General features: G+C 38.2%; 1 protein-coding gene across 3 annotated transcripts; it reads left to right on the forward strand.

The window, feature by feature from the left end:
- The first annotated feature begins 859 nt into the window (after positions 1–859).
- On the forward strand, positions 860–25,976 carry MFSD1 (major facilitator superfamily domain containing 1). 3 transcript variants are annotated; one of them, XM_054482374.2, is made up of 16 exons: positions 860–1,262; positions 3,279–3,331; positions 4,313–4,425; positions 5,980–6,022; positions 6,331–6,398; positions 8,114–8,222; positions 12,899–13,001; positions 15,990–16,088; positions 16,550–16,661; positions 17,931–17,987; positions 18,320–18,476; positions 19,762–19,859; positions 20,458–20,570; positions 22,335–22,382; positions 23,605–23,662; positions 25,238–25,976. In XM_054482374.2, the coding sequence occupies exons 1-16, from the start codon at positions 953–955 to the stop codon at positions 25,239–25,241; spliced, it is 1,545 nt and encodes a 514-aa protein (XP_054338349.2). In that variant the 5' UTR covers positions 860–952; the 3' UTR covers positions 25,242–25,976. The 3 variants fall into 3 exon arrangements, with proteins under 3 accessions (XP_054338349.2, XP_063518444.1, XP_063518445.1); XM_063662374.1 differs by lacking the exon at positions 860–1,262 and adding an exon at positions 1,426–1,514; XM_063662375.1 differs by lacking the exon at positions 860–1,262 and adding an exon at positions 1,470–1,562.
- Positions 25,977–26,846: the final 870 nt, after the last annotated feature.

Here is a 26,846-nt window from a genome sequence, read left to right on the forward strand (position 1 = left end):
CCTCAAAATTCTGTTAGTAAAGCCTGAGGGCCCCCAGAAAGCGACAATGGTGATGTGCTGGCAGACCGAATGTTTTTTAAAACACAAAGCTTGCAGTCCTGCTGCTGTGCTCGAAATCCTTGCATGGCTCTTCTTGAAACAGATTTAGTGTTTCTACTCGAATTCCTTCTCTCTCGTTCAATACAAACACATACACACTCAGTTCTGTTTCACGCTTTTGTCTTTATTATCCCTCGTAACTGCCCGCCCTGCAACCAACCCGCTCAGACAAGCACCCTGACTGGCGCATTCTTAACTCATTCTAGCCTGGGTTTCAACTTCAAGGAGCTTCAGCGCCCCTCACTCCCTTGCCCCGAAAGCTGGCTAAACTATGCACATTTTCTCCCCTTTTGGAATGCCCTTTCCAGATATTTCTATGGAATTCAGTGCAGTTTTCTGCCGCTGTTCTCACCACATTCATTCATCATGTTGAGTTTTAAAAGTATTAGATTCTGTCGATTTCTTCAACTGAACTCTGTAATCTTTGAGGTCAGGGAGCTTGCCTCATTCCATTTTGTATTCCCAGTACGTGACACATGGCTGGACACACCAGAAGTTGTCCGACCAAGTCTGTGGGCATTAAGAGTGGTCAAAGACGCTGGGGAGGGCAGTGCTGGGAGACGGGCAGCGCGCGTCCTGGCGACCCCAGCGCAGGTCGAACTACTCCGGGGTCTGGTGTGGAGCCGAGAGGGAGGCCCGCACTTTTCTCCCCGCAGAGCTGCGCTGAGTCTGAAATAGGTGTACGCGTCAGCGGGGCAGGAAACGAAAAGACAGTGCGGTAATTGGTGGAAAGCTGGAAGTGGGCACCTCGAGGGCCTCAGCCCCATGAACACAGTCACCCAGGGAAAGCGAACCGCGCCAGGCCCTCTCATCGCCTGCCGGGTCCGTCCTCCTAGCGCTCGCGGCCGCTCACATGGGCGTGGCCCTGCGTGACGGGCCGGGGCGTCACGTGAGCGCCCGGAGTCATGTGACCGCCGTCTTGCCAGTGTTCCACGGGCGCTGCTTCCTGCCGGGGCTTGGAGTTGTCACCACTTTCCCCTCTCCGTCTCCTGCGGGCGCCATGGAGGAGGAGGATGAGGAAGCGCGGGCGCTCCTGGCAGGCGGCCCTGGCGAGGCCGACAGAGGTGCCCCGGCCACCCCCGGGGCCCTGCTGGCCCTCTGCGACCCCAGTCGCCTGGCGCACCGGCTTTTGGTGCTGTTACTGATGTGCTTCCTTGGCTTTGGTGAGCCGGCCGGGTGGGCTGGGGCTGATCTTTAAGGAATTCCCAACTTTCTCTTCGAGGCAGATCGTCATCGTGGTCACTGGTGCCACGGGGCCTCAGCGCAGCTTCTGTCTTAAGCTCCTGGGCCTCCTCATTTTCCCCTTTGCGATCGATTCCAGCCACACCTGTGGATGTTGCTAGTTACTCCGTATCCGGAACGTGGAGGTCGAGGGACTGAGCTGGACGAGTTTTGTCGCGCTCCTTTGCTCTTCAGTAAGTCCCAGGGGCTACCGACTCGCCCTTGAGGCGACAGATATGAAGGTAACTCCAGATTTTCAAGGTTCCTCTCTTGGCACACGTGGTCAGAGGAAATTCAGAAAGCTTTAACTGTTCCTAAACGACTTTTGTTTGTTTGGTTTTAAGTGAGACAGGGGCTTGCTCTGTCTCCCAGCCCGGAGTGCAGTGCTGTGAACGTGGCTTACTGCAGCCTCCGTCTCCTGGGCTCAAGCAATCCTCCCGCCTCAGCCTCCCAAGTAGCTGGGACCACAGATGGGGTGCCACCACACCAGGCTTTATTATTATTATTATTATTATTATTTTTAGACACAGGGTCTTACAATGTTGTCCAGCTTTTAAAAAACATGAATGATTTCGTTGGCAGTCTTTTATATATTTTTCACCGTCTTTGAGAAAATGTATGAGTGTGTCTTGCTGATAGCTTCAGTGAGTGGATATTGTTCTCTTAATCTTCCACTCTGCCACTGTGAAGCAATCATATTGGACTGGACTTGTGGTAATCTTGACAGTGGTTGGTTTCACTTATGAAATCTGATGTCTCCGAAAACAGTTTCTTGATAATTAGAAAAAAATTTTCCTTCCTATGTTATAGTTTTTAATTTATTAAGCAAAATTCTAATATTAATTTGGTATGAATGTGTTTTTCAGGAGGCTAGCTGGAGCCCGTGTAATCAGCAGGTTTAAGAACATTATGGTGGATATCTATGCTACTGCTGAACATATAAATAGACATGAAGGATGCTTTGGGCTTTGGTTTCCTTGCAACTCCTTTTTCCCCCCTCCCCTGTTTTTTAAAAGATGATGCCCATCCATTAGCTTTAAAGCAGGACGTTGAATCCTTAAAAGCGATTAAAGCAGGGTTTAGAAACAACAACAACAACAACAAAGAAAGAACAACAATAAAACATTAAAAAAAATGGTCCCTACTCAAGCAGACAGACAGTTTTTGGTAAATTCTGGTTATCTGCCTAGATTTCAGAAGCCAGATGCATTCCTTTCTAATGACAGTTTTTACTGTCATTAGAACCAATAGCCTCGTGTACTTGTAGAGTTAGTAGAGCTATGGAGGCAATATTTTCTTGTAGCCTACCAAGCAATCTCAATTATTTTATCTTTAAAATAAATCTGAGTGCATGGTCAGATCTCTCCCTACTTCTCTCTTTCCAGTTCCCCCAAAGACATGTTTTAATTTAATCCTTTAGAATTCTCAGTTTCATTTTTTTTTCATTCCTGGCCCTGTATTCACTAAATTATTTGATTTTGGGTAGTTTGTAGAATTGGAGAACTTGTTTCAAATATTGATTTTGTCAGAATGGTTACATTCCATTCCTTTGTCCTTAAGCTAACATTATTAGGAAACTGATGAGGTTGCTTGTAAAGTTTTTAGTGTATGTGTGTTTGTAAATAAGGAAATAAATAAAATGTAGATGCTTCATGCAGATGTTAATAAAATAGTATATGTGTGAAGCATGATGAAAGTAAAATAGAAAAACATTTAATTGTTGATTGTTGACTTTTTAATTCAGGTTCCCAATATTTGCTGTGTATGAACACTACTAATTTATGGAAGTTATTTCATATAACTTAGAAAATACTGGTTGATAAGAAAGTGGTTCAGAAATATTTCTGTAGTGTCAACCCATAGTATCAGCATTTAAAATTGTAATTTCAGTAGCAACTGCAACTTGAAACTTTTATATGGGAAGTATTGTTACTTATAAAGTATTTGCTCTTTTCTAGGCAGCTATTTTTGCTATGATAATCCTGCTGCCCTTCAGACTCAAGTTAAACGAGTAAGTTGATTTTTCACCCTTGTTTCTTTTGTTTTCTTTAGAGCAAGTGTAGTGGTGGAGGCATTATCAACCCTCAGGTGCCCTAGTCTCACATGTCCGCTGAATCTATTTTGACATCTGTAGTCACCAAATCCACAAGTTGCAAGGGGTGTTCTTAAGTTGAAATGCGTTACCACAAATAATTCATTTATAGCACATGTGTGACTTGAAATTGTTTCAGACCTTAGATAAATAATTATGTGGTATTTCCACAGTATTGTCAAAAATATGAGCAGGTTTTTGTTTGCATTTCACTCTCCCAGCGCTTAGTCACCCGAATGACAAATGATTTGTTAAGATAGCTTTTTGCCTTCTTAAATAGGTTTTAGTTGTTATTTTGTTTTTTAAATGTGGATACTGATTGCAGAGGATTGTCCATGTCAGGATTTTTAGTCTGGTTTTGTATTGTAAAAACATACTTGATATTTACAGTTTTTTGGGTATTTAGTCTCTTTTCTTTGTAGGTTCTTTTTAACCTTTGGACAGGGAAAATGCATAGGTTGGCCCTTTTCATTCTAGAATGAAAGAGAAAGGAAGTAGGAGGAGCATGCTTGAGGGGATGGAAAGGGTAGGGTAGGTAGGGATAGGCTAAGATTATCCTTGTATATGTGGGCAGAGTCCCCAATGCAGGTAGTATATAGAAGGTATAGTCAGACAGAAGTGGTCCCTGTAGCAGGTTGTCTGATCCTGGAATCCAGGAAGACCCTGAAATGGCATGTGAACTGAAGAAGTTCCCAGGTGTGACCATTTTTCTGGGCCAGGGGCCATAGCTTTCATGAGATTCTCAAGGAAGTTAGTGAGACTTACAAATGGTTAAAAAAAACTTGCCCTTTACAGAAAGAAGAATGTAACTACTTTCCACTTTAGATTGTCATATTTTGATTTGTTAGTTGCTAAACTTAACTGTTTGGAAAAAAATAGTTTTATTTTCTTTTCACATAGGATATGCAAGTGAATACCACGAAATTCATGCTGCTGTATGCCTGGTATTCTTGGCCCAATGTAGTTTTGTGTTTCTTTGGTGGCTTTTTGATAGACCGAGTATTTGGAATACGGTAAGCTTGAAAAGAAACTATGGGTAAATCTTACCTGATTGTTAGAAAAATACAGAGCTAGATTAAGGTATTTCTAGAAAGAGCTGAATAAACTTCTGTATTAACTAATAATTTGCTTGAGTTTTTTAAAAAATGATTTTTATATCTCTGGAATTGGTTTTTGAAACGTGGTATTTCAGTTAAGGTCAGGACTAGTAAATGCTGATGGTATAAGGTAACTCAGTCATCCATAGGAAAATTATACTCACCCTTGGGATCAGGTAAACCAGGTTCTGAATCTCATCGTTGCCACTTTCTCATCTTCCTGGCTGTTCTGAGCTGTTTGCAGCTTCCTGACTTCAGTTCTCTCATTGCCAAAATATAGATGATTCCTGCCTTGCAAGGTGGTTATGAGGATTAAGTGAGAGATGGATGGACAGTATTTGGCACATAGGTAGTATGTGCTTCCTCCAGCCCCAGTGAGATTTTCTATTTCTGCTTTTCTTGGGGGGTAAAACATTTTGTGACCACTTCTGTTAGAGGCTGAGCAGGGAATAACACTATAAGCTTTGCCACTGTTCATCCTTACTATTGTGTGTATGTCGTTAGTGGAACTAAAGAGGAATATAGACTGGGAATATTTTCAGAAGGCAGAGACCAAGATGATGAAAGATCTTCAAACCATGTCTGGTGGATAAAGATTAAAGAAACTTTAAGAGTTTACACCTGGGGACTAACCTTTAAAATTTTTGAAGAGTTAGAATATGAAGGAAGAATTAAATTTATTTTGTTTGGTCTCAAGAGAGAGAATTAGCTTGAAACTTCTGGGGAACAGATTCCTTTTAATATGAGGAGTTTGCTTGGTCAGATTGGCAGGAGATGACAAGAATTCTCTTGGGCTCATAGTAAGTTTTCCAGTGCTAGAGAACATTCAGTAGAAGATGGCATGGCCATTTCACAAGGATCTTGAGAGAGATTTAAGTTTAAGAAGTATGGTTTACCCTGATGGCCTTTAAGAACTCTTCTAATACTGGCATTTTATTATTCTAGGGCAACATTAATCAGATGTCCAGATTGTAGGATGTTAGATTTGTATAATATGGTTGGTATTTGTCCTTTTAAAAATTGGTTTTAGTTATCAAGAATTATAACCACTTAAAATTACTTACTGTAAAATTCCTTGGAATCAATCCTAAACTCTTAATAGAAATTTTATAAAGAATTTACATTTTTAAATAGTTTTGACCCTGGGAACTTCTTGAAGATTAGTTGATTTGTTTTATTTAAGAGATGATAATGATTTAAACTAATATATGCCATTGCTAAAGCCTCTGGAATCCCCTTAGAAGTCTAGACTTCTGTAGATTCACATTTAGCCTGAGAGTTGCTGGCTTCAGAGGGAGATGAGCCCTTTATTTTTCTTTCTTTGGAGGGAATACAGAGGGGGCAAGGAAAACCAAAGTGAATTATTACTAAACGACTTTGTGATTACTAATACTAATGTAAACAGAAATTAAGATTTTTTTTTCTTTTTCTTTTTCTCATTCTCATTCTCATTCTTTCTTTCCCAAACAGATGGGGCACAATCATTTTTAGCTGCTTTGTTTGCATTGGACAGGTAAGGAAGGCCAAAACGTTCATTGATTATTGACAGTGACTTCTGAATTCTTATCTAATTAATTCCATTGGCAAAGATGTGTTTAATTAATGCCTAGCTTAGTTAAGCAGAACCCATAATGCCCATGTGATATAATCCATAGTCTATTTTAAGCCTTGAAATAAATGAACGTTAATATTTTAATTTCACGGATTAAGGAGAAATATTAAAACTATCGTAGAAGTTGAGATTTATCATGTTCCTTTTGCTTCTCTTTAATACCTTGAATTTACTTTTTCATTGATTTGACATGAACTTCTACATTATAGGTTGTTTTTGCCCTGGGTGGGATATTTAATGTTTTTTGGCTGATGGAATTTGGAAGATTTGTATTTGGGTAAGTTATGCATAATTTAATTTATCCTAATGTATTATTGTTTTAGTGTTCATCTATGAAAGATCTTTAAAAAACATTGTCTCTTCTGGGGAATTACTTCAAATCCTTGAAACCTAGCTTCATTTGCATAAGAGTATTTCTTAGTTGTCTTAGTTTTCCTTTAAAATAAGCAACAATTTTGAGTGGTCCTAATCAACTCTGTGTGGGGTTTGAGTATTAAATAGTTCTCTAGAAATGATATTTTTCCCAGGCATTTCACCTCTTCTGTTGTATTAAAGACTATGATTTGAACCACATTTAGAAAAGTATAGACCGTCGATTTCTAGGTTGGTGACTGATGGACATTTCACTCTTTCTTAGCAAGTGATGTGAGGGTCCTTTCAACCCTGTCCAAGAGCTTTGCTTGAATGAGCACAATACGTGTAAGCTGACTATTCTGTGTGAATTCTTATAGACCAGTTGTTCTACCTGAATTGCATTGTCTGTTCAGTAAGCCTATTCTGAGACCAGCCTTGGGCTTGCTGCCCTGAGGGACCCAGATGACAGAACTGACTCAGTTTTAAAAGCATACCTTATTCAAGCTTTGCACAGGTGTCAGGAGCATGTAGACATAGGTGACATACCCCAAAAAGTACCGTAAGTGAGAGAGAAGGAAGAAGAATGTATGTAAAATTATGACAGGGATTCAGAAACAGAAATGTGGTCAGAAATGGCCTTACAGATGAAGTAGGCCTTGACAGAAGTACAGGATTTGGATTAGTAGAAGAGAGGGAAAATATTTTTGGGCTAGGACAGAGTCACAAGAAATAAGACTATTTCTTATTTGTCTTAAGACTGTTTCTTAGTCCTTAATACTGAGGTGGCCTTGGTGTAAGGATGTGGAGGAAGGAAGCTCCTAACTGAAGGCCCTTGGAGGAGAATCGTAAATATTGAAACTTACTGAAGGAAAATTAAGACCCAGGAAGTAGGAGAGTGTTGAATATGGAAAGTGAATGTGGGGATTGATTGATGGAGAGCTTTGCATATTGTTCTGAAAAATGTGAGTTTTTATGTTTTCACAAAGCATGGACCACTTTTCCCACATCTGCATTTTATATAATATCGATGGTAATGTAGTAACCAAGACAACTCCTTTTGTTGCCTGCCATGGTTATTATTGCAGTATATCATGTGACTCCAACACTTAGCAGTATAAAACTACCATTTCATTATGCTCGTGGACTTCATGGGCAGGAATTCGGACAAAGTGTAGCAAGGACAGCTTGTCTTTGCCTCTAGTGTCTGGGGCCTCAGCTGGTAAGATTCATGGAAGGGTGGGGGCTGGGATCATCTGAAAGCTTATTGACTCACATGTTTGGCACCTGGACTGGGATGCCTCAAAGACTTGGACTGCTGACTAGGGCACTTACATGTGGCCTCTCTTTGTGGGTTGCTGTCTCATAGCATGGGGGTAGTGGTTCAGGGCTCCGAGTGCGAGTGTCGGAGTGAAAAGGTGATGTCACCTTTTATAACTGAGCCTTGGGATCACACTGTCTCATTTCCACCATATTCTATTGGTTGAAGTAGTCACAAGCCCACCTGGATTCAAGGGGAGGGGACAGAGGCCCCATCTCTTGATAGGAGAAGTGCCAACATTTTAAACCTGCTGCATTGCTAACTGTAGTATTTCTTTAAAGTTGTGACTTCCGGTTTTTTTTTTTTTTTTCTATTTTTAGGATTGGTGGAGAGTCCTTAGCAGTTGCCCAGAATACATATGCTGTGAGCTGGTTTAAAGGCAAAGAGTTAAACCTGGTGTTTGGACTTCAACTTAGCATGGCTAGAATTGTAAGTATAATGAAAAGCCTGATGAAGCCAAATGGGAAGCAAAAGATTAAATCTTACAGTTCTCTTAAAAATCACAGGATGAAATGTATTTGTGTATGGTAAATTAGATATTAATTTTTATGGATTTCTCTAGAACACAGCATGGCATTTACCTTGAGTAAAGCATTTCTAACCTTATTTCATCTAGTAAACAGTCTAAAATGGCTGTGTACCTTCATTAGTTCAAAGAATCTGAGCATAGGGAGAGATCCTGTAAATTTTGTTGTCTAATTTCTTACCCATTTTTGGCATCCCTGCTAGAACCTCTCCACATATGGCTGTCCAGGTTCTGTTTGCAATATTTCCAGGGATTGCAAGCTTGCTCTGTGATGAAGCAGCCCACCTACTTCAATGAACTTTATGAAGCGTAACCTCACATAGCGATGAAACCTCCATTTACAAGTAGCTTTTACTGATGGCTCTGACTTTTGCTCTCTGTAGGTAAAGTTTACTTCCTCTGCTGTGCATCAGCGCTTTGCTGCTTTGTAGACAGCTCTTAAGTTCTTGGTTATGTGTGCTCATTTCCTGTGGTTGCCTGAGCCATATGACATGGATCTCAGCTCCCTTACTGTGGTGCTCATGCCTCTCTGAACTTATCTCAGTTAGCCAGTACTCCTGTTGGCATTTGGAACCTAGAAATGATCATGGTGTTTCAGGTTTGGTCTTAGAGGCTACCTAGGGGGAACAACATTATAGGTTTTGTTTGTTTGTTTGTTTGAGACAGGGTCTCACTTTGTTGCCCAAGCTGGAGTGCAACGGTGCAATCTTGGCTCATTGCAGCCTCGACCTCCCAGGCTTAAGTGATTTTCCCACCTCAGCCTGTAGAATAGTGGGACTACAGATGTGTACCACCATGTCCAGCTAATTTTGTGTAGTTTTTATAGAGACAACATTATGTTTTTATTAATGCAAACTATAAGGTGTGTTGGCAGTTCCAAATCCCATTAGGTTTTTTCTCTCATGAATTCCCATGAATAGAGTATTAAAAAAAATTTTTTTTTGCCACTAAAAATCAAGCTTTCAAGCTTTGATTTTTAGTATATGTGCTGCCAAGGTGAGCAGAAGCTTTGACTTTTAATAAGTGTCATGAAAATACAACATAGTCTCAGAGAATAAGAAATTCAATATAAAAATATTTTTATATAAATACTTCATCATATGAGTATTTCTGTATTTTTATACATGTAGGTTCTTTCTGATTTTTCACTATTATAAATAGTGCTATAGTCTAACACACTCACTATGAAAGTTCTATGCATCTCTTTTAGTCTCCTTAGGCTAAGTGGCTAGGAATGGAATTATTAAGTCAGAGTATTTGTTAGGTCATCTGAGGACTATTGAGAGGTATTTCTACATTATCATTCCAGAGACATTTACAATCACCATCTGTGGGATATGAGAGGATCCCTTTTATTGTAGCATTGATAGTACAGGCTATTATTACTTTTAGAAAATTACTTTATCACTTTGATAGGAAACAGCTAAATATTTGAATTTGTAATTCTTAGGTAAATAGTGTGGTTTTCCATATTTTCTAAATTTTACCTATAAGGATATTCCCAAAGCCTTCATTACGAGTCTTGTGCAAGTCAAGATATGTTTGTGGCAGTTTGTGAATCTAGTTGTCTAACAACTTTTTAAAGAAGGAAGTGAAATCAGTTGAGCAAGACTCAACTGACTTCATTCTGGTCACCAGGACATCAGGTTCTTTTCTGTGTCATTTTAAGTTAGCTGTAATTCATTAAGCTGCATTCTGAGGAGCCCTAAGTTTCTCTCTTTTTCTATGTATGTATATTCTTTTGATGATAGAGCAGATAGGATTGCTAACGGAAAATATGTAGAGTGTGGGGGAAAAACGACGGAGGCGCTCAGGATGACAGCACAGTTTTTGCTTAAGCAACTGTGAGCGCTGTAACCTAGCTCTTGATACTCTGCCCACCATCCCCCAAACCAGCTCCTACTGTAGTTTTCACATCCTCAGTTAAAGGCAACTGGGTTTTGGTCATGTTAGGTTAGACATGCCTGCCATTCATCCAAGTGGAAATGTTGAGTAGGCAGTTGCATACACAGGTATAGAATTCAGGGGAAAAATCTGGGCAAGTGATGTAAGTTCAGGAGCAAGGAAAATGCTATTTAAAATGGCAAAAGTTGGTAAGATCACCAAGACTCTGGAGGTTGAAAGAAAAGAGATGATGTCAATTGACCAAGCACTGGGGCACTTCCCACGTTTGCAGGTTGGGAAGATTGAGATGGAACCAACAAAAGGGCTCCATGGGGTGGGCAGAAAGGCAAGGGGGAAACTATAGGCTGTGGTATCCCGAAACCCAAGAAAAGAAATCAAGGTGGAGAGGATGTCAACTGTGTGAAATGCTATTGATAGGTCAGACACTACTGAAGACTGAGAAATGTACATGCCTTCAACAATATTCTCACAGCGAATACAGTAGCAAATTTCACATGGCTGTTTCTTATAAAATACTAGCTAATGACATTACTCAAATAAGCAACAAGGTAAACAGAGACCTACTGGAAGCTTTCTCTAATGCCATCAATAATATAAATTCCTCAAAGATAAGATGTTGCCTTAATAATCCTTTCATTCCAAAATACCTGTTAAATAACTATTTAAAATCTCTATTAACTATTTAAAATATCTATTAAATAAAATAACATGACCTGGCTTAGCAAGTACTCAATAAATGTTTGTTGAAATAATGAGTTTTCAAGTAACAATAGTGAAGGAAAATTGAAAGGGTGCTGGATCTCCAGTCCCGAGCTAAGACATGAATACTAAGAAAAATGAGAAGTCCACTGAAGGTATATGGTATATGCTAATAGTTCAAGTGTCTAAACACAATCAAACTCAAAAGCTCAGGCAATAGAAAAATCATGGAGAGGTAAACCCAGGACCTCTGTGGTCATTCTGGAGGCTGCACAGGGAACAAGAGAAGCGCAAAAAAGACGGAATTTATGTCACCCCCAGCAGCCCTATAATGGAATAGCTCTTGGCCATTTTGATCATAAAATCATCTTACATGGACGCTAAATACATAAATCAGATAAAAGTTGAGCAGCGTTGGCTGAAACTGAGGTGGCTGCCTGCGATCTGGCTCACTTCACCTCCTCAAGATCTCCCTACCACTCTCATAGTCCCTAAACTGCCTCTAAGAAGCCCCTGAGATTCCCTTCTAGAAACTCAGGGCAACTTATATGCAAATATATCTATGCTCTGACCACTTCCCACCATGCCCACTGCTAACCACCTAGGGCTAGGCCCAGTCATCTCTGTTCTGGATTATTGCTATAGCTCTCTAACTGGTGCCTTTGCTTTTGCCTTGTGGTCTGTTTTGAATATAGAGTGAGTCTGCCAGTATGAGTCTATCAAAGTATCATGCCGCTTCTCTACTCAAACCCCAATGGCTTCCCATCTCACACAGAATAAAAACTGAAAGTCCTTCTGTAGCTCTCCTTCCCACCATTTCCTCACTGGGACCTCATCTCATCCTCTCCCTTCTTCGTTTGCACTGTTCCAGCCTCTGCTCTCCTTGCCATTCCTTGAACTCTCCAGGCAAGCTCCTCTTGGGGCCTGTGCAGTGGCTGTTCCTTCTGCCTGGAGTGCTCCTGCCTCAGGTATCCCCACAGTTCGTTTCCTGCAAGTTTATACTCCAAAGTCACTTTCAGTCGGGAGGCCTCCACTCCCAATTTTATATTCTCCTTTCCAGCTTTACTATTTTTTTATTTTTTAAAAGTACTTGTCAATATTTAATATACTAGATATTTTACTTTTTTTTTTTTTTTTACCAAAATAAGTTGGATATTTTTATGCTTGCTTTTTTTTTAGACGAAGTTTTGCTCTGTTGCCCAGGCTAGAGTGCAGTGGCATGATATCAGCTCACTGCAACCTCTGCCACCTGGATTCAAGCGATTCTGCTGCCTCAGCCTCCTGAGTAGCTGGGATTACAGGTGCCCGTCACCATGTCTGGCTAATTTTTGTATTTTTAGTAGAGACAGGGTTTCACCATGTTGGCCAGGCTGGTCTCAAACTTCTGACCTTGTGATCCCCCCACCTCGGCCTCCCAATATGCTGGGATTACAGGCATGAGCCACTGTGCCTGGCCACTTTATTCTTTATTATATTCCCAATACCTGAAACAGTGACTGGCATGTAACAGGGGCTCAGTAATTGATGAGTGAATGAATAAATGAATGAAGAATCATCTATTATAACTTTTACTGTACTCTTTATGGACATTCAGAGGAAGATGTTTTTCCCCCAGATTTCAGTGCCAGGAAAAGTTGTGCTTTTTCTGTTATTGGTATATTTTTGTCTTAGATACTCTGGATTTTATAACTCATGTTTCACTTTTGCTTTGGCTGGTAGGAAATTCTACATGTATTATGTTTTTTTTATACTAGCAGTTTCTAATAAATTGTCTTTTTTTTTCTGCTGTCGTAACTATCTGTGGCTTTATCTTGGTTTGTCAATTTTTTCTTGTGGTGTCTTTTAAGGAAATTACCTCCTGTTCAATTTGGATCCTATTATACCTACTTCTGAGCCACCTCAAATCCCTTTTTTTGAACAAAGCAGAGGTATATATGATTGAAAATGCTGTTGATTTTTTTGCCTTCTCATTTAGGGAAGTACAGTAAACATGAACCTCATGGGATGGCTGTATTCTAAGATTGAAGCTTTGTTAGGTTCTGCTGGTCACACAACCCTCGGGATCACACTTATGATTGGTGAGTGAATCCCATGTCCCACATCTCCCCTCTCCTGAAAGCTTGTCATAGGAAGTATCGTAGAAGGGAGGAAGGAACACTGGAATTTGTGTCTACTTTGGTTATAGTTTCGTCTCCATGGTTCTAATGAACTCTTTGACACAACTAGAAATAGGCTATCATTTACCCCGTTTGTATATTAATTTCCACGTTCTGAAAATGGATTTAAAATTTCTTAAAATGGATAGCCTTATTCCTTGTTGTCTACTTTATTTTATTTTTATTTGTTTTTGAGACAGAGTCTTGCTCTGTCGCTCAGGCTGGAGTTCAGTGGCACGATCTCGGCTCACTGCTACCTCTGCCTCCCAGGGTCAAGCAATTCTTCTGCCTCAGCCTCCCGAGTAGCTGGGATTACAGGCTCCTGCCACCATGCCTGGCTAATTTTTGTATTTTTAGTAGAGACAGAGTTTCACCATGTTGGCCACGCTGGTCTCGAACTCCTAACCTCAGGGGATCTGCTCACTTCGGCCTCCCAGAGTGCTGGGATTACAGGCGTGAGCCACCGCACCTGACCTGTTGTCTGCTTTAATATTGTCATTTGCATCTCATATATACAAAGAGGTCATGTATGTAAAAACTTTTTGAGAACAACCTGAGAATTTATTCATACATACAAAGAGATGATGTATGGAAAAACTCTTTGAGAACAACCTGAGAATTTATTCAGGTAAGATGTTAATTAAAAGTTTATGGCAGCTGGGCGTGGTGGCTCACACCTATAATCCCAGAACTTTGGGAGGCCGAGGTGGGCGGATCACCTGAGGTTGGGAGTTCTAGACCAGCCTGACCAAAATGGAGAAACCCCGTCTCTACTAAAAATAGAAAAATTAGCTGGGCGTGGTGGCACATGCCTGTAATCCCAGCTACTTGGGAGGCTGAGGCAGGAGAATTGCTTGAACCTGGGAGGCAGAGGTTGAGGTGAGCTGAGATCACACCATTGCACTCCAGCCTGGGCAACAAGAGCAAAACTCTGTCTCAAAACAAACAAACAAACAAAAAAACAACCAACCAACCAAACAAACAAAACATCCATAGCATAAGGGATAATTGTTTCCTTTTAATCAAATACTGACCTTTTCAGTCAGTGTGCCTGGAAAGCTTAGATTTTATGGAAGTTTGATGTGATATGATATGGTTGAAAAACCACTAAGTTGGGAGTCAGGAGCCCTGGCTCTAATGCTAGCTCTAACTAGTTCTGTCATCTTGGATAAGAAAGTTAACCTTCTGTGCCTCAGTTTTCTTTTCTGTATAATTACAGTTGTTTCAACAAGACTATATAGGTCACTACTGTCCGTAAATTGTCTTAGCCATTGCTCCATGGTGCTAGTTGCTGAGTGGGTCACTGGGAAGGGCACGAGGCCTTCTGGGTTTACCACTTTTGCTTTTTCTCTGGGCAGGCAGTTTGTCTAACTGAACCCTGTGGTGTGCATTTGGCTGTTTGCAGGGCTCTAGAGAGACCTGTGTGATGATAGGGTGAAAGCTCTGTGCCCAAGATGTGCACATCTTTTATTCCCTTTTTCCCCAGTTTTTAAATTGACACATAATTATACATATTTATGGGTACAATTTGATGTTTCCATACATAGATACATTGTATAACAATCAAATCAGAGTATGTAGCATGTCCATCACCTCATGCATCTATCACTTTTTTGTAGTGACGACACTCAAAACCCTCCTTCTAGCTATTTTTTAATGTATAATCCCTTACTGTTAACCGTAGTCATCCTGCTGTGCAATAGAACACTAGAATTTACTCCTCCTAACTGTAACTTTGTACCCCTTGATTAATCTCTTCCTGTCCTCCTTTCTCCAATCTCCTCCCCAGTCTCTAGTTAAACCACTGATCTACTCACTACTTCTGTAAGATCAGGTTTTTTTTTAATATGTATATTTTTTTATTCCACATATGAATAGTACTTATCTTTCTGTGTTTTATTCCTTATAATTCCTTGATCCATAAAGCCTAGTAAAAACAAGACAGTGGAGTGGTAATCCTAAACAGGCAAGCATATTTAAAGATTCTTTCAAACTCTCCCTCTCAAATCCTTTGCCTTACTTAAAACCTCCTTTTTACTCTTAAATGCTTCTTAGCATTCCATCTAATTTCCTCCACAATGGGGAATTTTAGAGTAAGACTTAGAGCCAGAAAAGACCTGTGCCATCATCAGGTCAAATCCTCTTATTTAAAACTGGGGAAACTGAATCCAAGAGAGCTTATGTTCCATGTCCAAGGTGATTCAGCTCATTAGAGCTCATGTCTACTGATGCTCATTTCAGCGAATTTTCAACCGGGCTGTAGTAGGGCAGCCAGTTAAAGATTCATTTATTTTATTGAGCTTCTTTTGAAAATTCTTCCTGAGAAGTGTATTGTTATTCACTCTTTATCCTGATTTTCTGTAGTGATATGAGATTGGTATTAGAGAGAAATGCTGATCTCACAGGAAAGAGCTTGAGAGTATTGTGCTTTGGGAGGATGGGGCACTTGGTCTGCCAGAGGGCAGGAGCGAAGGCCGTGGACTCTGGGAAAACATCGGAAGGAAGAGAGGTAGTTAAAGAGCCTAACTTGGCTTCATCATTTTTTCCCTGGTTTCCATTGACAATTGGTGCTTAGGCTGAATGAAGAAATGAAGACTAAATCAGTAGCTGCTCATCAGTTTTCTTCAGTCTGTGTTCTGCATTACAGGACTAGACTAGTTTTTTCTAGTCTTTTCCTTTTAATCTTTAACTTTGAACTGTGAAATAATGCAATAAAAGCTACTACTGTTTGCTGAGTATTTGACTGTACTCTTCCTCTTTTGTCCCGATTTAGTAATTGCAGATTTTTCTCGTGTCTTTATGTGACATCCCTTTCAGTTGCTGTTTTCTGCTGTTATGTAACGTACTTCTCTTTAGGAACCTTCTGTTTGGTTCTCTTTTCAAAGTCTGTTTTTCTTTTTTTTTATTTAGGGGGTATAACGTGTATTCTTTCACTAATCTGTGCCTTGGCTCTTGCCTACTTGGATCAGAGAGCAGAGAGAATCCTTCATAAAGAACAAGGAAAAACAGGTAAGTCTAAATGAAAGAATGGGAGTTAGGGAAATTATGGCCTTTGTGAGATTTTACAATGAGATCTAAGTTCCTAATGAAGTGTTGTAAAACCTGGTGGAGCTTAAGACATGATTTTTATTTTTTATTTCCAAATTGATTTCCATTTTTCTAAATTTTTAGATGTATTTTCTTTTCCCCTTAAATCTTTTGGGAGAATTTACATTCTCGATTGTATATTTGCAAAATGGTTATTCTTGGAAAGGAGCAGGGAAGGTAGATGCCAGTCTTAGGTTTCGCTTTTTCTTATATCTTTGTAAGTTATCCCAGAAATGATGTTGTATAATTTACTAGAAAAGTATTTTTTTTAAATTGAATTGCAAAGATTAATCGCAAGATTTTAAAAAATAATCTTGACTATAGATGAAAGCTCCTTAGGTATGCAAAATTATGCTGATAGTGTCCTCCCTTTCTTTTCTAAGGTGAAGTTATTAAATTAACTGATGTGAAGGACTTCTCCTTACCCCTGTGGCTCCTATTTATCATCTGTGTCTGCTATTATGTTGCTGTGTTCCCTTTTATTGGACTTGGGAAGTGAGTATTCTCTATGTTTCCATTATTTCTTGTCTAAATTATCATGAGAGTTCAATCACATAAATGTAGTTTTTAAAGCAGTAAATCTTGCTTCTCTGGTTATAGTTTATATTTTCACAGGAATTACTTTAGATCCTGGGATATACATTTTCTTTTAGCTTAAGGTTTAGTATTGGTTTTGTACTTTTATTATTCTTTTGAAGAAATACCTGTATTACTCCACTCTCATGCTGCTAATAAAAAACTGCCCGAGATTGGGTAATGTACAAAGGAAAAAGGTTTAATTGACTCACAGTTCCATAGGGCTGGGAAGGCCTCAGGAAACTTATAACCATGGCAGAAAGGGAAGCAAACATATCCTTCTTCACATGATGGCAGGAGAGAGAAATGAGTGCCAGCAGGGGAAATGCCAGCTGCTTGTAAAATCATCAAATCTCGGGAGAACTCACTCACTATCACGAGAACAGCTTGGGGGAAACCACTCCCATGATTCAATTACCTTCTACAGGGTCGCTTCCATGACAGGTGGGGATTATAGGGATTACAATTCAAGATGAGCTTTGGATGGGGACACAGCCAAACCATTTCAATACTTAATAATTTTTGATTCATAATATTGATTTGTTTTAATAGTTGATTTTAGACTAGTATTCTTTTTCATTCCCTCTTTATTCCTTGGTTAGAAAGGCTCTTACTGAGAATGGAGACTGTTTATTGGTGCACTGTGCCTGGGAACATCTCCATTTATTAGGACTGTAATTCTGCCAGACTAAAATTCTGGGTTCAAAGCAAATTCTTTGCTTTATCTTCTACTTCTCTCTCCTTTTTCATCGGTAGCTGCTTAAGCAGCGCAATGTGAGTGTGTTTGTATAGGTGTATGGTTTCTACCCTTTCAGTTCAGCTGTCCTTTTAAATAATTTGAGACAAGAACCCTATTTATTATTTAGCAGAGAACCCATTCAGTACTGCTTTTAAGGAAAAGAAGCAGCCTTAGGTCCCTGTGGTAGTATATTTGATTTTCTGAAAATTTGTGTGTATTCCTTGCTGTGTACCAGAAAAGGAGAAAAATAAGCATCATATTTCATTTAGTCAGTAAACATTAATATAAATACTGAAGCTTTAGCAGATTGCCTGAAAGTGAATATAAATAAGGTGGGAGAATAATATCAAAGAAGCTAATTAAGCTTGCGTTATTTTTATTCAACTTTATTTTTTGAAAACAGAATAGTTCTCTCTAATATGCTAATTTCTCTGTCTTTTTAATTTTAGAGTTTTCTTTACAGAGAAATTTGGATTTTCTTCCCAGGCAGCAAGTGCAATTAACAGGTATTTTTAAATTAATTTTCTAAGTGCCTATTGCATGTGAAGTTGTGGGTCTTTATAATCAAGTGTTATAAGAAGCAAAAAAGATGTATGTGACCTAATATTTTTTAAGTGCGAAACTGGGACTACATTGGGACTTGAATCCTGAGTGGCCATATTTAAATTAGTGGAAAACCAAAGAAGTCTTGGACTGCTTTTTATATTTTTTTGATGAGCATTTTATAAGAATGTTAAATAAGTTAGCATTTGCTTTGCCTGATATTTTCAAGACTTTCTTGAAACTGATGTTTGACTGTGTTGCATTTCATGAAATGTCTTATGTGTTCTCTGGGCAGTGTTGTATATGTCATATCAGCTCCCATGTCCCCGGTGTTTGGGCTCCTGGTGGATAAAACAGGGAAGAACATCATCTGGGTTCTTTGCGCGGTAGCAGCCACTCTTGTGTCCCACATGATGCTGGCCTTTACAATGTGGAACCCTTGGATTGCTATGGTAACGTCTGTGTTAGCGCGTGGTGGGGTCAGGGCTTCAGCAAGGAGTCTGTCATGTTCATCTAAGTAGGCACGCTCAGCAAATTCAGATGACAAGGCCTATGATAGTGGGGAAACGACGACTTGATTCCAATTTCTATAAAATAATTATTTTTTAAAGTATAATTATGAATTATTAACATATAAGGTATCTTTTAATTTCATTTGGTTTATTTAACCAGTTAACTTCAGTGCTGAAAGAGAATTTGAAATAAAGTAGCATTAAAAAGCCAGAGTGCTTATTAGTCCCATTTGTTTTTCTAAAATAAGTGACTTAAAAGAAGGCATTCCATCATAGATGGCAAAAAAACAAAAATCTGTTGGACCAGTAACTCTTATTTTTCTTTGAGTATTTTGCTTAGTAGGTTAAAAAGTGATAATGAATTCAAGTTTTTGTTATTGTTCTTCAAAACGTCATTTTTAAGACCCGAGGCTCTAGTGCTGCATTTCCCACCTGTTAATAAAGGAGTATCTGGAACATAAATATTTGTGCAGTGAGTGGGAATTTCTGTAGAAGTGTTTCAACAGATACAGTACAGACTCCCAGAGGCAGAGATGCTACAGCAGTGGGTTTGCATATTTAACATCTTGGTCGAGATTGCGAAACTTTCTCCAATAACTTTCTACCCATTTATAACCTTAGTAATATACAAATGTGACTTTTTTTAGTATCCTTGCTAGTATTGGGCGTTGTCATTGTTTTAATCTTTGCCAATCTGATAGGTATAAGTGATACTCATTTAAATTGAAATCACAATATTTCTTTTTTAACTGAATTAAAAATCAGCATTAAATGAGGTTTACCAAGCATTCGTGGTGATTACTGGGTATTGGTGACTCAGGATGATGGACTGTTGGCATGATATTGCCTTGATTGCCTAATCTGTAACTCCTAATAAATACTGGAAAATTAGCTTGCCTGAAACATTGGTAAGAACTTTTTAAAAATTACCTTTATTTTCTTACTTGGTCCTTGACTGCATCTTAGGCCCCAGCCAGTTATATATGCATATGATATGATGACAAATGAAAATGGTTAAGACAGCGTGTATCTTGTTGCTAGAGGGATGCTCTTAGGGCAGAGACTTTTTTGTGTATTTTGAATATGAATTTTAGCCTAATCACAACAAAATTTGCTTGAATATGTATATATTAACTACTCTGTCACTTTTGCTAATCTGTATTAAAGGAAAATCACCTTTTGGTTAATGTAAGACCGTGACCTTTTTCTGCATTGCTTTCTATAGTGTCTTCTGGGACTCTCCTATTCATTGCTTGCCTGTGCATTGTGGCCAATGGTGGCATTTGTAGTTCCTGAACATCAGCTGGGAACTGCATATGGCTTGTAAGTATTTACGCTGTGGATCGTATATATCTCTCTCTGCTATGTCAATTTAATTATCATATAAAACTCCAGATCTGAATCTAGTCGTTGTCCAGCCTCTGGGATAATGCTGAACATGGAGATAACTGGAAAAGTCAGTAAATCTATTTAAGATACCGTTGTGGCCGCAAAAGAGCCTCCAGCAAGAGGGCTGGAGTAAGCTAACCCAGAAGAGGTCCTTGCTGACATTACAATCTCCCTGGCTGTTTATGTGGGGCTTCTCAGTGAGAAGCTGAGTCCAGTCCCTGGCACAGAAAGGCAGAAGGGGGAAACCGCACCTGTGGTTGGTATTCACATGGCCCGTCTTCCATTCAGCACAAAGGTATTGAATCCACATTGCACTTAATGAGACAAGCTCCCTTACCTTTGAGCAGTCTAGTAGTAGAAATAGTTATGGGATAAAAACCAATCCAAAATCTAATCAAGTCATCCCTGGTGGAAAACATCTCTGAACACAAATAGTATATGGTTCACAGATAGTAATATTTATAGCGAAGTGTTAGCCTATGTGTGAAGACTTTTGAAAATGAAATGTGTCTTTATATTTCTTCCACTGTAGCATGCAGTCCATTCAGAATCTTGGGCTGGCCATCATTTCCATCATTGCTGGTATGATACTGGATTCTCGGGGGTATTTGTTTTTAGAAGTGTTCTTCATTGCCTGCGTTTCTTGTGAGTATTCCGTTTGACATTTTGTTTCTTTTACTACATAACAGAATGTTCTTATTTTTACTTAGGCATATCTCCCAGATTTGCCTAATTCTTGCCTGTGTATTAGAATTTCATAGCTGGTGACTTTCTGGCCCTCTGAAGATTCACAGGCATTTTTCAGGAGATTCCTATCCTTAAAGGCAGTGATTGAGTTGGTTTCATATTCTAACTATTTACAGTTAAAAAAAAAAAGCATTTTCCCACTTAAAGTGGAACAATTTGAAGAATCCTGAGTATATCCCTAGTGTGACTATGTGGAAACGTTGGTGTGATTTAGGTGTGAGTACTCATGGTTATTCATTAGGCAGTTTTAACTAACTTTTATTTTTAGTCCGTAATTTAGTTTTTACCTGTAATTTCGTTGGTTTGAAATAGGAAGCATTAGGAAACTTGAAAAATATATAAAAATAATAGCATTTGTCCATAGATAATCTTTACCATACATATAAATTGTGCTTATCTGAAAAGAAAATTCTCCTTAACACATCAAGATGTCTTTTATACTTCAGTATTGTGCTTAAAATGACAAACCACAGTGATGATTTTATCAAACTTTGTTTTCATTGATAGGGAATAAAGGCTATCCATACCTGAAGTGTGGTATTTGCAGATAATTGCTTTTGAGTTGCCTTGAGTGCATTTTATTATCTCATAAATAAACGTGCTTGTTTTAGAAACAAGGACATCAAGTTTTAAAAATAAATGTTTTAAAAAGTGGGTCATATAAGAATTTCAGACATTAAATCATAAAATGTTTTTTGTCTATTTTTGATGCTGCAGCATGTGGTTAAATGTCAGTCCACAGTTCAACACATATTTGGGTCTCAAAGCAAACAGTGTGCCATTTGAATATATTTTTCTGTTATTTTATTTTATTATTATTACTTTTTTAGAGATAGGATTTGTTTCTGTCGCTCAGGCTGGAATGCAGTGGAGCAATCACAGGTCAATGTAACTTTGAGCTGTGGAGTTCAAGTGATCCTCCCACCTCAGCCTCCATAGTAGCTAAGACTACAGGTGTGCACACCATGCTTGGCTAATTTTTACATTTTTTGTGAAGATGCTGTCTCACTGTGTTGCCCAGGCTGGACTTGAACTCCTGGCCTCAAGCGCTCCTCCTGCCTTTGGGATTACAGGCATGAGCCAAAATAATAAAATAATAGGCCTGCCCTATTATTTTAAAGTAAATTAAACAGTGTTCTTCACTTATTAAAGGAAAAAGCCAAGGGAAAACTTGAGTTTTGAGGTCTTGATTGATTTGAGTCTAATGATCACATTTTAATGTTTGGTTACTTAAAATTTGTAAAATGGACATGGCATTTTCAGACTTAAACCCCCAAAAGCTACTGTTTGGCTTCCTCTGAAGTGATAAACAATCGGGGGCTGGCAGGAGGTTTTGGTAAGTCCTGGAAAGGACCAGCACTGAGAACGGGAGAGGAAAGGGGCAGGGCTGGGCTGTGGCTGGGTTGGCTCCCTTTTTTGTAGGGACCTCAACTTCTTTGTTTCTGGCCCTGCCACCCCTGGGCTGAGTAGCCCTTGGAGAAAATGGTGTGTAACTTATTTTTAGTGCTTTTGGAAAATAAAATAATGGGAATAATATTTTTATTTTAAATAGCAATTAATAAAGGTTTGATTGTGTCTAAGCTTTACTTTGTGATTATGATTACATAGGAATCATTGAGAAGAAATACGTATTTTAAGGGCCCTATGTTTTTTCACTCCTAGTGTCACTTTTATCTGTGGTCTTACTCTATTTGGTGAATCGTGCCCAGGGTAAGTAGAAGATCTGATATTTGCTTCTTAAACCGCAGTGGATCATCTTGTGGGGTCTCTGGGTCTGCCTATTTGGGGGCCAGTAGTTTAGTCCATGCAGTAATGACTTTCTGTTCATAATGATGGAAACACATTTGATCATGTAATACATAATTATGTTTTCTGGGCCTTCATATTTGTTAAAATTGCTGTCATTTTTTTAAATCTTCTAGCCAGATCAGTTTCTTATAATATAAAATCTTAGATGTTATTTTTATATTAACATAAAGAAATAGAGCATTTAAAAAGTAACCTAAAGCCCCCTGTGTTATTGTCCTACATTAAAAAAAATCAGAACTAAGCAAATTTATAGCTATAATTAACGTTTTAAGGTTCAAGATGTTTGGTTTAGAATTAGAAATTACAGATTTTTTGTTTCTTTTGCTAATTCATACTGTATGCATTAGTGCATTTTTTTGTTGTTGTTCTTGGTAAGATTTTGATGTTGTCCTTAGTAATTTTTCTAACTGCTTGCTCCTAAAGAGTATTATATATTTAGTAGAATATAATATACATGCTGTGTAAATAATTTTAGGTCATTTCCTTTTTTCTTATTTAAATAGTTTTTTTTTTCTTTTCTTTTTTTCTTTGACAGAGTCTCACTCTGTCACCCAGGCTGGAGTGCAGTGGTGCGATCACAGCTCACTGCAGCCTCAACCTCCCAGGCTCAAGTGATCCTCCCACTTTAGCCTCCCGAACAGCTGGGACTATAGGTGTATGCCACCACACCCAGCTAATTTTAAAATTTTTTGTAGATATGGGGTCCCCCTATGTTGCCCAGGCTGGTTTCAAACTCCTGAGCTCAAGCAATCCTCCTGCCTTAGCCTGGGATTTACAGGTGTGAGCTACCATACCTGTTCATTTCCTTTAATTTCTCTTAATTTTCACTATTACTGAATATTAATACAATGTCCTAATTAACAACACTTGAAGCAATACATAAGTCCAAACTTAAAAAAATGCTTAAATTAAGGGGTGATTATTTATATCACACAAGAAGTTCATTTTTTCCCTTTGGGAAGGTTCCAGTAGATTAAACCATTACTTTTTCATTGTTGATAGCTTTTTCTATTACTTAAAATACAGTATATCTATGCAAATGGTTGCATGTATGTGTGTATGGTTGAAATTTACTTACTGATAATACTTATATGGAAAAGATCTATGTTTATTTGTGTTTTAGGTGGGAACCTAAATTATTCTGCAAGACAAAGAGAAGAAATAAAATTTTCCCATACTGAGTAAGTATTAAAAGAGTGAAAAGTTGTCTTTAATTTCGAAATCTTAAATATGAGCATTTCATTTCAAGGTTTGGGCTTTGAAGTTTTTTTTTTTTTTGATTCTCATGCCTGTCGTCCAGGCTGGAGTGTAGTGGCATGGTCACAGCTCACTGAAGCCTCAACTTCCTCAGCTCAGGCAATCCTCCCATCTCAGCCTCCCAAGTAGCTGGGACTGCAGGTGTGTGCCACCATGTCTGGCTAATTTTTTGTATTTTTAGTAGAGATGGAGTTTTGCCATGTTGCCCAGGCTGGTCTAGAACTCCTGGGCTCAAGCGATCTGCCTACATCGGCCACCCAAAGTGCTGGGATTACAGATGTGAGCCACTGCGCCTGGCCTGGGCTTTGAACTTCTAAGAGATTAGTCTTCCTTGAGTTTTGAGAGCTAACTATTATGTTTGTGGAACTATTATAACAACATTCTTGTTTGCTTCAGAAAATTTAAAAATGGATATTAAGGCTTGAAACGAAGGAAAAAAAATAATTCGGTTTAAGTTGCTCTCTGTGAGACAGAGAGAGAGACAGAGAGAGAGAGAGAGAGAGAGAGATCAATCTATAGTACTTGTAATTTATTGGAGGAAAGGCCTTCGTCCTGAGGTCCTGGACTGGGCTTACCCTTCCATTCTTTCAGATATTTTCTTTTTCTTAAGTAGTTGATAATTTTTCATCTTCTGGTACCAATATGTGGTTCTGTGTTCTCTGATTCATTTGGAAGAGATTTAAGTATATAGTGTGGTGATTAAGTTAACTTATTTCTTTTTCTAAAAGTATCTACTGAAACATAATAGTGATTCTGTTTCCCGTTATTTCTAATATTTTTAGACATTGAAGTTTTTATGATTTTAAACATTTATTTGTAAATATATATACCATGTGATTGTAATTGTTGTGACTTTTGACTAGGTTAAAATCTGGTAGAATAGTCTGTTTTTTTGAGATGGGGGTGATTTTGGTCATATTAAATTCACCTTTAAGAAATACATCTTAAAATAATCAGAAGTATGAGGTTTGAATATCTTTATGATAGTCATATTATGTTAAAAGTTTGGAAACAACATAAATGTTTTAGAGTAGGGAAAATGGTTAAATATATCATGACACATCCATATGATATGTTGTTAAAACCATGTTTTAGAAGGATTTTTAATGTCATAGATGCTTAACATGCCGTATGCTAAGTAAACAAAAGATGAAAATGCAAATATAATATCCTAATTTTATTCAAGAAAAAGTATGCTGTCACGTGCTTGTTTTAAATCCAATTATTTATGTATAATAGAAAATATACCACTAGAAATAACCTCATATTAATTGAAACCTCAGAATATTAATTAAAAACTCAGAATATTTTTCAAATTTTCTACATTGATCTTTTGTGACTTTTAGAATCAAGAAGAGTTAAAAAATTACTCAGAAAAAAATGTGTAGCTTAGTATTTGCTATTACATGTCTTGTAATGCTTGGTTTTCATTTTATAAGGCAGGTGAGCTTCATGTTTTTTTCTTCCTCTTTGATAATTTATTGCATTATGTTTTGCAGATGAGAAGTTAAAATGAATGTGTCATGAGAATGGGCTTAACACATCGTTGGTTTGAAAACCTCCATTTTTAGAAATTTAGAGTTTAGTCATTAGAAAAAATAATGGACTGGAAAGTTATATTTATATCCAAATATACCTATTTCAAAGTGTATTTGTGAGGCCTGTTTTAGCCTGTGTCTTTTGTATTGTGTGCTGCTAAAGAATTCTACTTTTAGTAGGCTAATCAACAATGAAAGGGTTAGAAAATTTTTGTGGAACATCCAGGTGAACTTCAGGAAGGACAGTGAAAAATGGAAAACATTGGAGCTTCTGTTGAGATAATCTTCATTAGGTATATATCTTAGGGATACAGCCTTTTCTTTATCTTATAGCAGGAAAAAAAAAACTTTTGAGGGGAATAGAAGGACTGTGTTACACAAAATAAACAATAGCGTTGTCATAGGCCTTCCTTTTAGTAGTAGGGCATAATGCTAGGGAATATGTGAAGATGTTTTTATGAAGTCTCTTTCCGATCACGAGCAATAGCTTGCGCTCTACTCTGTAGTTATGTGGATTGCTGAGCAATGACCCTTTTCAATTTCTTATTTCTGTGTTACTGAGGACCCTAATTACTTAGGGATGTAATTTTATAGTATAAACTTTCTGTACAGTTTTTCTTATAGTCTAATAAGTAAAAAGTGTCCTTCAAATTATGATAATTGCCTATGTACATGGATAAATTAAAACACTGCACACGGAGTACTTGATGTCTTCTTTTGATTTTAAAAAATACAAAAACACTGATTTTAACTTTTATTCATGCAGAAGATTATCTAGAAGAAAACCCAAGTTAGAATAAAGAGAACTTGCCCAATTACAGTCATTGAAAGATTATGGGGGTAGCTTTTTCTCCAGAGTAGAACTTTAAGTAACATATGTGGTTTTTTTATATTAAATAAAATATGAGTATGAAGCTTCTCTGACAAACTTTAAATACTTTTTAATATTTTTCAGCCTTAACATATTATTTGTTAAAGTCAAGGAATGCAGATATTTTAGACAAGATATTAAATCAATGTATTTAGCTGATTATATTGTTTAAAGCACGTGGCATGATATTGTAAGTGTAAATGGGAACAGATTGAAAGTACGTTCCTTATGCAAGGTAGCTTGGCAGCTTTATTTACATCTGTTTTTCTGACTTACAGTTTATTGTGTTGATATGACTTGTCTCTGTGTCCCCACCCAAATCTCATCTCGAATTGTAATCCCTATGTGTTTGAGGGAGGGACCTGGTGGGAGGTGGTTGGATCATGGGGGCAGTTTCTCCCATGCTGTTCTCGTGATAGTGAGGGAATTCTCATGAGATCTCATGGTTTAAAAGTGTTGCACTTCCCCTTCACGCTCTCTCTCTCTATCCTACCACCATGTAAGATGTGCCTTGCTTCCCCTTTGCCTTCTTCCATGATTTTAAGTTTCCTGAGTCCTCCCAGCCATATGGAAGTGTGAGTCAGTTAAACCCCTCTAATTTACAAATTACCCAGTCTCAGGTAGTATCTTTATGGCAGTGTGAGAACTGACTAATACATGTGTCATTATTGAGTTGTTAGTTCTTTAGGCTCTGACTGC

The sequence above is a fragment of the Pongo pygmaeus genome, chromosome 2 (genome assembly GCF_028885625.2).
Source record: "Pongo pygmaeus isolate AG05252 chromosome 2, NHGRI_mPonPyg2-v2.0_pri, whole genome shotgun sequence".
NCBI classification, from domain to species: Eukaryota; Metazoa; Chordata; class Mammalia; order Primates; family Hominidae; genus Pongo; species Pongo pygmaeus.

Bases quoted from the DNA above. Each gene is read 5' to 3' on its own strand.
- MFSD1 (XM_054482374.2), top strand. From the start codon at position 953: ATGGGCGTGGCCCTGCGTGACGGGCCGGGGCGTCACGTGAGCGCCCGG. The intron at 6,023-6,330 runs GTAAGGAAGGCC...TCTACATTATAG, and splicing joins GCTTTGTTTGCATTGGACAG to GTTGTTTTTGCCCTGGGTGG. The intron at 20,571-22,334 runs GTGAGTATTCCG...TTTCACTCCTAG, and splicing joins CTTCATTGCCTGCGTTTCTT to TGTCACTTTTATCTGTGGTC.